The sequence below is a fragment of the Pseudochaenichthys georgianus genome, chromosome 6 (assembly GCF_902827115.2).
Source record: "Pseudochaenichthys georgianus chromosome 6, fPseGeo1.2, whole genome shotgun sequence".
Classification (NCBI taxonomy): Eukaryota; Metazoa; Chordata; class Actinopteri; order Perciformes; family Channichthyidae; genus Pseudochaenichthys; species Pseudochaenichthys georgianus.
This window is the reverse complement of record NC_047508.1, coordinates 24,193,551-24,206,889: the sequence shown is the minus strand read 5'-3', so window position 1 is coordinate 24,206,889 and position 13,339 is coordinate 24,193,551. Positions and strand designations below refer to the sequence as shown.

Here is a 13,339-nt window from a genome sequence, read left to right as displayed (position 1 = left end):
ATCTGGACAAACATGACTTCTATAAGTACTTGCAAGTAAGGGACTACTACAAAAAGCAAATTAAAAGAGACCCCTCTGCGGAAGTGAATGGTGTGATTCAACTCATAACTAATGCATACAAAGAAACCACAATCAGAATCATAACTGCTCTATACAAAGTATTGTCCACAAATAAACATTCAACTAAATATATAAAAGAAAAATGGGAAACAGAATTTAACACAACCATTTCAGATGATGATTGGCAAAACATGTGGAAGATACATCAAACATCCACCAATTCACGGATATGGAGGGAATTCTCATGGAAGAATTTGATCAGATTTTTTATCACACCTAAGATTCAGAGTAAATATTTAAATACAGGTTCTCTGTGCTGGAGAGAATGTGGAGAATCAGAGGCCAACCATACACACATATTTTGGAAATGCCAGAAAATACACAAGTTCTGGGAATCGATACACAAGGTTATGCAAAAGATACTGAGCTATGAGGTTCCTATGGACTACATGGTATTCTATCTGGGCAATTTTACAGAGGAAAATATACACTACATAGATAGATATCTTGTAAAAATACTGATGATAGCTGGCAAGAAAGCCATAACTAGGAAGTGGTGCAAGGTGGAGCCTCCTACTGTGGAGCAGTGGATGGAGATTGTGGAAGAGATCCACATAATGGAAAAAATGACATATCGTCTGAGACTACAAGAAACACAATATGAAGAGAAATGGGAGAAATGGTCAATGTATAAGAAGCAAACCAGCGACAAGTAATACGGACTGATTGATTAAGAAGTACTGTTTAAACAAATATTCAAATGAGAATGTGACTCCCGACTGCATTTTTACCTTTTATGTTTATTTTTTTATTGTATACTATCTGTATTTGTACCTATAGCTCCATTGCATTGTTTACTTTATTTGTGTTGTTATGAACGTGCACAGCTGTTGTTGTAATGCTTTTATATAATAAAAACTAAAGTGTTAAAAAAAAAAAACTGGCTGCTTCTTCTTAGTCCATTGCAACAAGAATCTGCTAAAATGTAAATATATAATTGTATTCATATTTACCACTGCAATCAACCCACTAGCACACAGTATTCTACAATCTTACACTATTTACATAGTTTACTTACTTATTTTCCCTGAATGTGTACTTCTGGACATTTTTATTTTAAATACTATGTGCATGCCCTTTTATCTAATAGTGTGTTATTTTTCGTCTATCTATACTGCTGTAAAAATGTAAATGTCCCCTCTGTGGGACGATTAAAGAAATTCTGATTCTGCTGACCAAAGGCATATTAAATCAGGTCGGTGAAATTAAGTCAAATTTGGGGGAATTACTGTAATATTAAATGTATTTCAAAGCTGCTGTGCAGGAGGTCTACCAGTTTGAATTTCTATAATCTTCATTACACAGTATCAGCTTTGTTAAGTGATACGCAGTTAATTATGGGGATATCATTACTGCACACACATCACACAGAATGACTGTCTTTCCATTATTTTAAAGGGCTGGAAGGCGGCTGTAATTGAAACGAGGTGGTGACGACGGGGGCTGTCACAATTATGAATTTAAGTTGACGATTAATTGTTATAGAAATAATTGCGCTCATGGATTTCATTTTCTATTCTGCTAGTTTTATGTCACAAAACTGTGTTGTTGGTCGGCTTTGTAACAAGACCTTCAATTCCAATATCTACTTCTCAAAATGATGTGGTCAGTGGCAAAATAAACAGGATGTCACCTCTGGCTGCTGCACATTGATTTACTTTAAATAGCATGTTCTAAAACGGTTGTGTAGGCGTATTGGAAAAGGGGTTAAAGACAGTTATTGAATGTAGAAGGAGCCTTGATTTTCCTAATAAAAAGGTTAATATGCAGCAGGGAAACACGAAGCCTCTGATTATTCCTGCTTCCAGACCGTGGACCGAAGGCACAGGGGAGATTTTGTTTTGCCTCTAGGACAGGGGTATTCAACTAAAATTCAACGAGGTCCAGTTAGAGAAAATCTCCCCATGCAAAGGTCCAGAGCTTCAAAATGTCTAACTTGCTTTATGAATTAGTGTGATATATATTGAAGTAGCCTGTAGCTTTATCAACGTCTGCATGTAATCAACAACTGACTGCCAAATAAAGAAAGTACAATTCATAAACAACAATATTTATCGTCAATTAACATTGAACTATACAGATATACAGTAAATACTATGTGTAATGTTCCTCTCGGGCTGCATTTAAAAATGAAATAGAGAAAATAAATAAAATAGCTTTTGAAAATATGTGCATCTCAAAAGTGCTTAATTTTAGATAAATAAAATAAAGTGTAGCAGCAGCTTGAGTTTCTCTTTTTCTTTGTTAACCGTTTCACATCATGACTTGACAGTTTCAGACGATTATAGAACAATATCAGTCTTTACACCAGTGCTGGAATTGGGCCGGTACTCACCGGTACGCAGTACCGGCACTTCTGGTTCTGACCCATGGAGTACCGGCACTTCTTGCTCAGTACCGGCATGCTGGCGGTACTCCGGTACTCATGCACCGTGCCAGTACTCAACACTCTCCCGCCGTTCTTATTATACATCCATATATGTATATACAGCCGCCCGGTACTCAGTAGATGCGTCATGAGGTGCCGAACGGACATTCTCATCGAGTTTCACAGCGGCTGTCAGCTGTTTACTCCTGTCATTCAAACAGAACGTGCTGGAGAGGGGGCGGGGCTTATCTTCTCCATGTAAATACTGTGGTGGAAACGACTATGTCAAAATTAACCTATTTGACCGTGATTTAATAGTAATACACGTTTCAAAATAATAATAATAATAATAATAATAATAATGCCGAAGTAACAACATACTGAAAACTGTTAGTAAAACCATGTTTTAATGCTTTACAATTTACATACCTAGATGCACGTGTGTTGTGTTTATGCAGTGCAACTCCCACCCAGTGGGTGGCTATGTAGAGTGATAGAACAGAGCAGGCACGCCCCCGAGAGAAGGAAAGCAAGTCACGTCACAAATTAGCATTTCTAAAATGTTAGCATGGATTAATAAAAGTGCAAAAAGACAGCGGTTGTCGCCGGAAGAAACTTCAAATACAGAGAATGCTGTGCCTGTGATGGAAATTGTGTCTGATGGGGAGCTTTCTTTGGTTGATCCTCCTGCTCCAAGTTCTAGTGCATTAGCATTAGCACTAGCTCCGCCGCCTCCTCCAGAGCCTCTAACGTTAGCTGCTGCTGGCGCAACTGCCACCACCAACACCGGGCAAAGCGATGCACCTGACTGCTGGACAACGGACCAGGTGCAATATTTTTGCAAGACCAATGCATGGCTCCTTCTTAAAGATAAGAAGCTAGGATGTCGGATATGCAGAGATGTCAAATCTTTGGGAATACACACTGGACAAGGACTGAAACTGTCAACTGAATGGGGTGAGTGTGCAGTGTCTCATTTCGGTGTTGACAAGGGCAAACAACAAGCTAGCCTGAGAAAAAAAATCAAAGAACATAAAGAATCACAAGCCCATGTAAAAGCTGCTGACATCCTTACATCTGCTTCACGTGAAACTATTCAACATCAAGTGCAGTCTATGCATAAATCTGAATTAGACACCACTATCAGAGTTTTTCGAACGGCATATAAAATTGGCAAACATAGCCGGCCATTCACAGACATGCCAATTGATTTGAATGTACAGAAACTGAATGGGCTGAACGTGGGCAGGGTTTTGCACTCCAATAAAACCTGTGGCGAAATCATCGACCACATAGCTCATGAGCTGAAGAAAAAAATGGCAAAAGACATTACAGAAAACCAAAGAAAACTCTTGTGTTTTGGTCGATGAATCTACCACTATTAGTGGTAAAACGGTGCTTGTTGTGTGTCTACGCTCAGCATTAGCTGATGCTGAGCCCGAAACGTTTTTTTGGGAGCTGATCGAGTTGGATGGAACAACGGCTGATGACATCACAAAGGCGTTAATGGAGTGTCTTGGAAGAGATTTTAACGAGGACTTTTTAGGTCAGTGTTTCGTTTCTTTTGCATGTGATGGGGCTTCAGTCATGCTAGGGAAGAGAACAGGCGTTGCTACCCAGTTGTGTAGTAAATTCCCAAGCCTGTTTGTGTGGCACTGCTCCAATCATCGTCTAGAGCTGGCAGTTGGGGATGTGGTCAAGGAGGTCTCAGGGCTCAATCATTTCCAGATCTTTTTTGACAAACTCTATTCCTTGTTCCATGCCTCCCCCAAAAATCAGAGGCAGTTAGCGCAGTGTGCGCAAGCAGTCGGACAGCGTCTCCTGGTGATAGGGCGTGTTTTGTCCATCCGCTGGGTGGCTTCAAGTGAAAGGAGCGTCAGAGCAGTCTGGGAAAACTACCGAGTGCTTCAGGATCACTTCACAAATGCTGCAAACGACACGAGCAGGGATTCCAGAGACAGAGCAAAGTACAAGGGCCTGGATGATGTGCTCACATCTGCAACGTTTGTCAGCAATCTGGGACTGATGTACGATGCGCTCACAGAGCTCAGCGACCTCTCTCGGCAACTCCAAAAAAGAGAGATGACACTGCCTACAGCAGATAGGCTCTTAACTCGAGAAATACGAGTTTTTGAATCCATGGTCACCATGCCTGGCCCACACATGACTACAGTTCATACAGCTCTAGCTGAGAAGTCCTTCAAGGGTGTTGCCCTGCCCCTACGTGAGAATGGCAGGCTTGTACAGATTCATGCAGGTCAGTTTTTCCGCAGTATGGTAGAGAATCTGAGACACAGAATGACTTCCACAACCTCCTCTCATGTCAGCACAAGAGAAATCCCATTACATGGCCGGGAGGCCCGGGACAATCAGCTAATCCAGGACATGAAAGTTATCCATCCTGGAAGTTGGCCTGAAGAGGAGTTAGACGTACAGTATGGGGACGTAGAGGTGCTACGTTTGTGCGAAGTGCTGAAAGTGGACAGAAGAGAGACTGTTCAGGGCTTTCGCGAATACAAGGAAACCAGGGCATCCCGTACACCTGCTGCCATGGAGCCTCTACTGAAAGCAGTCCGAACCATCGCTGTCTCCACTAATGAGTGTGAGCGGGCATTCAGCTGCATGAACGATATCCTTACTGCAAAAATGAATGCTCTCTCTGTCAGCCGACTGTCCAGCCTGGTTTTCATTAAATGTAATGGACCATCACTAGGACAGTTCAATCCGGAACAGTATGTGAGGTCCTGGCTGGCAAAGGGAAGGAGAAGTGCTGATGAAAGAGCCTGTCCAGCTCCAGCCCCTGATACTGATGTCCCCAAGGCCTTCTGGAGCCTTTTCTAACAATGTGAAGTATATTGCAAAGCAGCTCACCCAGTGAGAAGACTTTTGGCATAATGTGCCGATTTGTACAGATCCTGGAGATAGAAGGACTTCAGACCAACCAGGGAGTTATCTGATCAGCTTGGTGTTCAATGTAACTCTTTACCATGGCTCAGACTTTGTTACTTGCAGTTACAGTTTCTCATTTTAGATTGTGCAAATTTTGCATTTGTTTTTACATGTTCTTTGTTCATGCTCTTTATCATTTTTCTGAGTTGGAAAGTTAGATTGCATCATAGTTTACTTTATACATATTTGTATTCTTCAGTGGTGAAGTATATTGCAAAGCAGCTCAGCCATGTGAGAAGAGTTTTGGCACTTTATCGTTTTTCGTTTTCTGAGTTGGAAAGTTAGATTGCATTCAAAATGTACAGAAATACTTAATTTTGTTAAAGCTTTTTATAAAAAATGCTTCTGACCAGAGCTTTGTTTCCTTGTCATTAATGTTGAACACCACCAGAGGGGCTCTCACCTGAAAGGTCTCTGCTTCATGTGTCTTCAGCAGAAGATCTAGACTTTGATTGCTATATTTTCAGTTAATATTGACCTTACTGAGCTTTAGCCATATCCGCTGCATATCATACATGTTAAGTACAGTGAACCTTTCTAAAATATACAGTAGTAAAGAGACAAACCCACCAGCATTATAGTAGCCAAATTCTTGTTTGTGGGCTGTATATATAAAATTGACTTGAAAAAGTTGCTGATTTTAGAGTACTGGCACCTTTTTCATTCCAATTCAAGCACTGCTTTACACATCATAACAACTGAACAGTTTTAAAGTTTCTCTTTCTTTCCCTCTTATATTGCAGTCCCTCACTCACTTTTGTTTAATTCAGTGCGAGAATTGAGCTGGAGCTTGTCCTGCCAGGAGTTTAAATCTGGGCTGAAATGGTGTCAGGGCCATTCTCATACACACATGCAGGTGCTCATTGGTTAGCCCCTCGGTTAGCCTGCCCTGGAACGATATTTATTTTTTTGTGACCTCAGTTCTGACTTGAGAGGGAATGTTTGGTCAAACACTTTGTGGTTTGTCTCATAGTGGAGTTTTAGCACTTTTAATGAGCACCACGGTCTCTGAACAGATGAGACACACTGGTTGTGTGCTCCCAGTGGGCAGGATGAACATGAGTCCGTCCACTCAGGGTTAAAAGCTCTGTTCTCACTGTCCACTGCCGGTAAGACGCCTGTTCACTCTCCGCTTCTCTCCCTGTATCGCTAATTATTCTCTTCACACTTTCCTCTCCGCTTTAGTGATGTGTCGGTCGCGAACGAGCCGGCTTTTAAGTGAACGACGGGAGCCGGCTCACACCCGCGAACGAGCCGTTTTTTGTTGTTGTTGTTAAGTAATACAAGACAGAATGATGATGATGATCTCCGCGCTACAGCTGCTCCGTGCATGCATGCAGTGACATGTAATATCCAAGGATTAGAGACTGTTGGATGCTGCTGTTTTGAGCATTGCAATATATTTATTTTCACTATGTTATTTATTTATGATTACCGCTCAGCAAAGATTTGATGTCAGCTGTTGCTGTCTTTTTTTCTATAGTTAATAGTTACTGAAATAGAGCCCTGCTGTTTTGTCAGGGCCTTTTCTTTAAATATAATTTTAAAATGTCCATACAGTAGTCCCTTTTTTTAAATGTCTATGCTTAAGTTTTTATAGGTGTTGCTATCCGCTTTGTGTAGCGTGGTTCTACAAGCAAGTCAGTGCATTCATTGGGTGGTATCAGAGAGTTACACGGGTCTGTAAATGCAATGAAAACATTTGGCCACAGCAAATAATTTATATTAAACATGTCATTTTTACTTTTGAATACTTCAGTACAAAGGATGTATTGAATAATTTAAGTGATATGTGTACACATATAAATCATTCATTAGTCAAAACAGGGCTACATTTGATTTAATTATAAAAGGTATAATATGTGGTAAACTGAAGAGCCCTTTGGGAGCCGAAAGAGCCGGCTCTTCTTGGTGAGCCAAATGATCCGGCTCACCAAGAAGAGCCGGAATTCCCATCACTACTCCGCTTCTCTCTGCCGCGCTCTGGTCTCTTCTTTTATGTTTCTCTCCCTGTATCGCTCACTCGTCTCTTTCGCCCCCTGTCGGCGGTGGTTAAAATAGAATCGCCCCGTCAAAATTGAAATCCCCTATTAATGTATTGATTTAGGTCCGGGTCCGTATAGGTCGGTCGGCGTCTGTGTCCGGAACCGGACGTCGGTCCGCCTGTTGCCGACCCCTGCTCTAGGGTCTAAGTTGATGCTCACTTCGCAGTTATGTTTACTTTTACAACACAACTTTACTCCCTCTTCTTCTCTGCTCAGATAGCCACCGTCTGCTCTGAGCGCATCCATTGTGTCTCTAATTCTCGCTCAACCACACACGCTACGCTCAGACTACATACTTAGGACCCACACTACTTTATAGCAACATGTTTTCTTACAAATCCAAATACTTTAATGTAAATTATTGAATTAACTTTCCCCAGAGCTGTCAAACACACTGTTGCAGCTGTCAGGGAGACTCACAGCTATAGGTAAAGAGCGGCTAAAGGCGTGTATCCGTCGTCATCTTGCTTCAAGCAAATAAATACTGTCTCATATGAGCTGAAACAGAATGACCATTTCAATCGTTCTATTTGTAACAATGGCTTTGAAATCCCTTGATCGTAGAATCAAACGATAATTCAAAATGATCGCAATCTGTTCAAATAATCGCGACCAAGCAATTATGTAACAATTGAAACAGACCTTGTAACAAAACTATGGTTCAGCTATTAAAAGAGGCCCATGCCCAGGTGTGTGAGGATCTTCAATGTTACCCCAGGTTGAACCCCAGCCAGTCCACATCACCTCAGTCATCACCCCGGCAGTACGCATTCACTGCACTATTACACCGCCAACAGGCTGAGAAAGGTAGAAGAAAGAAGAGGGAAGGAGTGGGCCGTCTGGATTTAAATTGAAAGAGAGTGAAAATGGGATAGAGTAAGGTGGTGACCAAAAATAAATCAAAAATGCAAGGAAGGCGGAAGAGGCAGAGAGAACATGAGAGAGAGAGCGTAGAGTGCTAGCAAAGACATGAAGACGACAGGAGAAAGGGAGGGAGAGAGGGGAGGAAAAAGAGGGAGGCTCAGGAACTGTGCAGCTGTGAGAGCGTATTAAACAATCCCTTCTGTGTCAGCAGCTCGACACCAGCAGAAGAGATCTAGTAGAGTAGCTGCGCTCAGCCAATGCAAAAACAACCATCACTGACGTCAAAGCCTGGCTTTGCCTCCTCGTGGTTCTCCACCAAAATATGTTTGTCCACAAACATGAAAAAGGCCAGTTGACTCAACTCAACCACCTTTTGGTAGCAAATCACAGAGACAGCCTAACCGAGGTTCTTAACAGATGATACTGAAACATGTCAGACCAGTACAAAGCCCTTCAGCATACATCAAATCGCAGTGCACCGATCCACAGTCTGCATGAGGCGAGTAGCATGTGCAGTCTGCACCAGAGCAGCTTCAGTCTCCAGAGGAGCTGAAACACAAGTGGGTGGAGCTGCCGGGGCCGCCATCCCTTCAATGTCAATCACAGCAATGACACGGTCCGATAACAGGCAACCAGCACTGATAACACAATACACACACACACGACACGTCCGCATGCACGTCGATGAGAACATTTATTTAAAATGTCACACATACAGATAAAACAAAGATCTTCTTATGGTAACTGGAAGAGTGACGTGTGACTATCTGTGTGTAGCTGCATGTGTGTGTGTTGTGCAGGTCTAGCGTGTGCTTAAGGGGGTAGGGCGTCAAGGCAACGCAAGCCTCGAGACAAGAGGGTGGTTGCCGTGGAAACCTCAGGCTGAGATCTCAGCAGCCGGATGATTGAAGGGAAAGAAAGAGCAATAGACAGAGAGAGATGGACAGAAAGAGCGTGAGTGTGATGTAAAAACAGGAGGGCAACGTCCCGAGGGCAAGGAGGGAAAACTAAAACAGAGAAACAGAGAAATACAGCTGAAGGATGGGGGGGGAAGGGGTAATTATATCGAAGAAGGAGGGGAAGACAATAAAAGATAATTACAGACACACAGTGAGGCAGAAGAGGAAGAGATCAAAGAAGAGTAAATGAAAGCCTGAAGGAGTGATGGAGGACAGGAGAGAGGCGGGAGAGGTGGACTCACAGGGAACGGTGCGGAGGTAGAGGTTGTCTCTGATGATCTGCTGGTGGTCGTGGTCCACTGAGCCCTTGGAGAATCGCAGGTTGAGGTAGTGCCGCAAATCCTTGTCAACCACCCCCCCTGAAAACAAATACAGAGAGATTAGAGCTTGCTTTCCTTTACATGACACGCAACACAAGCCTGACATTTTGTGGGAGTGATATCAAAATGTCTGATTGGCTTTTGTTTCAAGATTGGCTCGGGATCAATCATGATGTAGGTGACACTGGATTGGAAACAACTGAAGGTCTCACTGTAGGAAACCAGTTGTCTGCCCAGTAGGCCAATCGTGCACACACACACACACACACACACACACACACACACACACACACACACACACACACACACACACACACACACACACACACACACACACACACACACACACACACACACACACACACACACACACACACACACACACACACACACACACACACACACACACACACACACACACACACACAAAGCAAAACAAACATTGCTCAACCCGAGAGAACTTGACATTTCCTTACAGATGATAATGTTCTTTACGATACCCAATAGGATATGAGGAGAATATTTCAGTTGTATGCAATAATTCAGGTATTACATCTAATGACATTATTACTTTAATAAAGGGTTTGAAGAAGCTGATACACAATGTACAGCGTGTCACAACAGTAATACAGTGAGGAGAAATATGTCTGATAACCTTAAAAGCTTGTGAAGAAGAAGATAAGGGGTAACTGCCTATAAAGGGTGTTAAATAAAAAAGCTTTTGTGACTCAATATGAAGGACAATTGCTTTGTCAGATTGAAAGCTTGCACTGATTTTTTCACACACACACACACACACACACACACACACACACACACACACACACACACACACACACACACACACACACACACACACACACACACACACACACACACACACACACACACACACACACACACACACACACACACACACACACACACACACACACACAGTAATTGTGTAAACCAGTGATCCCCTTGGGGATAAATAAATGTGTGGTGTCAGCAGGTTGGGTGACACTAGCCTACAGAGGACAGAAGCTCACACCACCTCATCACTTCCTGTCTCTGCCTTTACCCTCTGTACAAGCTGTCTTCCTCCTCATGAAGCCACTGAACTGAAACAGTCAAATGAATGACAAACATAGCATAAATTAAGAGGAAGAGAGCACGCCAACATATCTGTGCTGCACACACACTGTATGATAATTACCATGAATAGTTTCTCATCCCTGCATCCCAAACCGAAGAAGCCCAGGAGGATGAGAACTTATTTTCCACGCAACATTCGGTATGCAAGACTATCACATCAGATAGTGGGGAGGATGACGTTACATGCCTTGCATTTACAAACGAAAAACATCTCTTCTCACTGGTGCCTTTTCTAGCTGACAGCTTTCGGCCTACCGGTTTAGATTAATGCAGCCTACCCGTCAACAGGAACATACAGCCTACCATCAGAAGGAATTGGAACGGTGCACTGTGCAGATACCTGTGTGTATGTTGCCGGCACAGGTGGCTCTCTGATTTTGCAATAAGGAATTCTTTGGAACAACATCTTATGTAAACTGACACCATTTTAGCGAGGCTGTGAAGCACTGTGAATTGCTTCACAAACAGCAAAGCAAAAGGACAGGAGAGGAGAGAGCCGGAAAACAAAGAAATACATGAAATCTTGATGCAAAGATTGTCGCAGTTCTCAGGTTGGTAAACATCTACAGCTGTGTAGTCAGGCAAAGGCCATTTCATGCACAGACACCGACACACACATATTATACATGCACACCGACACACACAGGCATTTGTGCAGAGAGAAATCTAGAGACAGACAGACAGAGTGAAGACAACGGTGGTGCAGACAAGGCACCTCATCAACAGCTAGCCCAGATGTTGATAAGAAGCGGTCCCTTCTCCACAGGTATACATCCACAGACAGCCTGTCCTCCCGGGCGTCCTCTAGCCTTGCAAACAACCACTGCACATCTTCTGCCGCCTCGGTGAAACCTCAATGTCCTCCCTGCTGCCTCTACTTCTCCACCGCTGCTGCTCCACCACACACACTCGCAGCACCTGGCTGCAGCCAATTTTAATCCCAGAGAAGACACAGAGGAAGAGGGGGAAGGGAGATGCAGAGAGACGCGGAGAGATGAGAGAGACGACGACCGTGGGGAGAAAAGAGAGGAGAAGGAGATGTGCCAGTGGGAAGCTGGGCTCCAAACGACCTGCCAGCGGATTGGCCAGAGAGCTTCCACTGTCCTGCAGCACCCCCTATCTGCTGCTGCCGTCACTGCACCGCTTCATTTTGTGTGCATCTGTAAGGTGAATGTTTGTGTGTGCAAGATAGTGAGAGTGAGAGAAACATTGAGTAAGAGTGTAAAGTAAATGTGTGTGTGTGTGTGTGTGTGTGTGTGTGTGTGTGTGTGTGTGTGTGTGTGTGTGTGTGTGTGTGTGTGTGTGTGTGTGTGTGTGTGTGTGTGTGTGTGTGTGTGTGTGTGTGTGTGTGTGTGTGTGTGTGTGTGTGTGTGTGTGTGTGTGTGTGTGTGTGTGTGTGTGTGTGTGTGTGTGTGTGTGTGTGTGTGTGTGTGTGTGTGTGTGTGTGTGTGTGCAGATGCTCCCTGGCATTCCTCAAATACACTGTGTCTCGCCCACCAGATGCTCTCCCTGTTTGACCTTGTGTTAACGTCACTGACAAGAGAGAAATACTGAGACGCCACAGCAGCATATGTCACACTGAGGCTACACACACTCGTACGCACACGGAGGGATGCGGATGATAAGCTCACAGCTGCAGATGCCAAAGAAGATGCCTTGAGCACTGTCTTGGGCAAGTTTTGGTCTGAACACAAGGAGGAAAAAAATAAACACCAACACAGAAACATGCTCATGATATGAGTACTCAGCTCAGGGCACGGCTGAGTGAGGAGGAGGATGGATGTATATAAAGAGAGGATTTATTTGGTATAACTCTTCAAATATGCAAATTCAGAATCCTCAGAGGTAAACTTTATGCTGTACACCTCAGTGCGAACTTATTTGGTCACTGGTTGCTTCAACAAAGCAGGAAAAGGTATTGGGAGGAAAAGTTTACCTAAATATGTAGCACCAAGGATGATGGCCGCCATCCATCACAAACTCTAAAAAAAGCTGCTAAAAAAAACAACTGCTAGGAGCAGCGTCCAGCTTATCAATCAACACCTGGTGCAGAGGTAAAGTGGGTCTCAATGGTTTTTGTCTCTTGAATCTATATGTTCAATATCTAAGATGCGCTATGTGTTGTCCCTATGTCCACCTAATATTAATTCAAACACAATGACACAATTCCATCAGATTAATGATAAAAACCTAGAGGACATTATTCAACTTCTGAAATCCTCCTCCTGCTGCCTTGATATTATTCCAACAGGATTTTTCAAAGATGTTTTTCTTTGCATGGCCTCAGATCTACTTCATATAGTAAACACATCTCTTCACTCAGGTATTTTTCCACAGGCCCTGAAAACTGCAGTCATTAAACCGCTCTTAAAGAAGAATAATCTAGATGCTTCAGTAATGAACAATTACAGGCCCATATCAAACCTGCCATTTCTAGGTAAAATCATTGAAAAAGTTGTTTTTCAACAGTTGAGTAATTTCTTGCATTTAAATAGTTGTTTCGATGTGTTCCAGTCAGGCTTTCATCCAAACCACATCACTGAGACTGCTCTTGTAAAGGTCTTCAATGACATCCAC

The 13,339-nt window shown here is 43.1% G+C and overlaps 1 protein-coding gene across 6 annotated transcripts in view; it reads right to left on the bottom strand.

Annotated features, from left to right (window-relative positions):
* magi2b (membrane associated guanylate kinase, WW and PDZ domain containing 2b) overlaps nucleotides 1–13,339 on the bottom strand; it is a 105,263-nt gene that overhangs the window by 64,313 nt on the left and 27,611 nt on the right. For 5 of the 6 annotated variants that reach the window (XM_034085155.1, XM_071203486.1, XM_034085156.1 and 2 more), the window contains exon 2: nucleotides 9,548–9,664. In XM_034085155.1, coding sequence (XP_033941046.1) covers nucleotides 9,548–9,664 — 117 coding nt within the window. Of the gene's footprint in view, nucleotides 1–9,547; nucleotides 9,665–11,477; nucleotides 11,787–13,339 lie in introns of those variants that run through there. The other variant, XM_034085157.2, reaches the window with a different exon arrangement.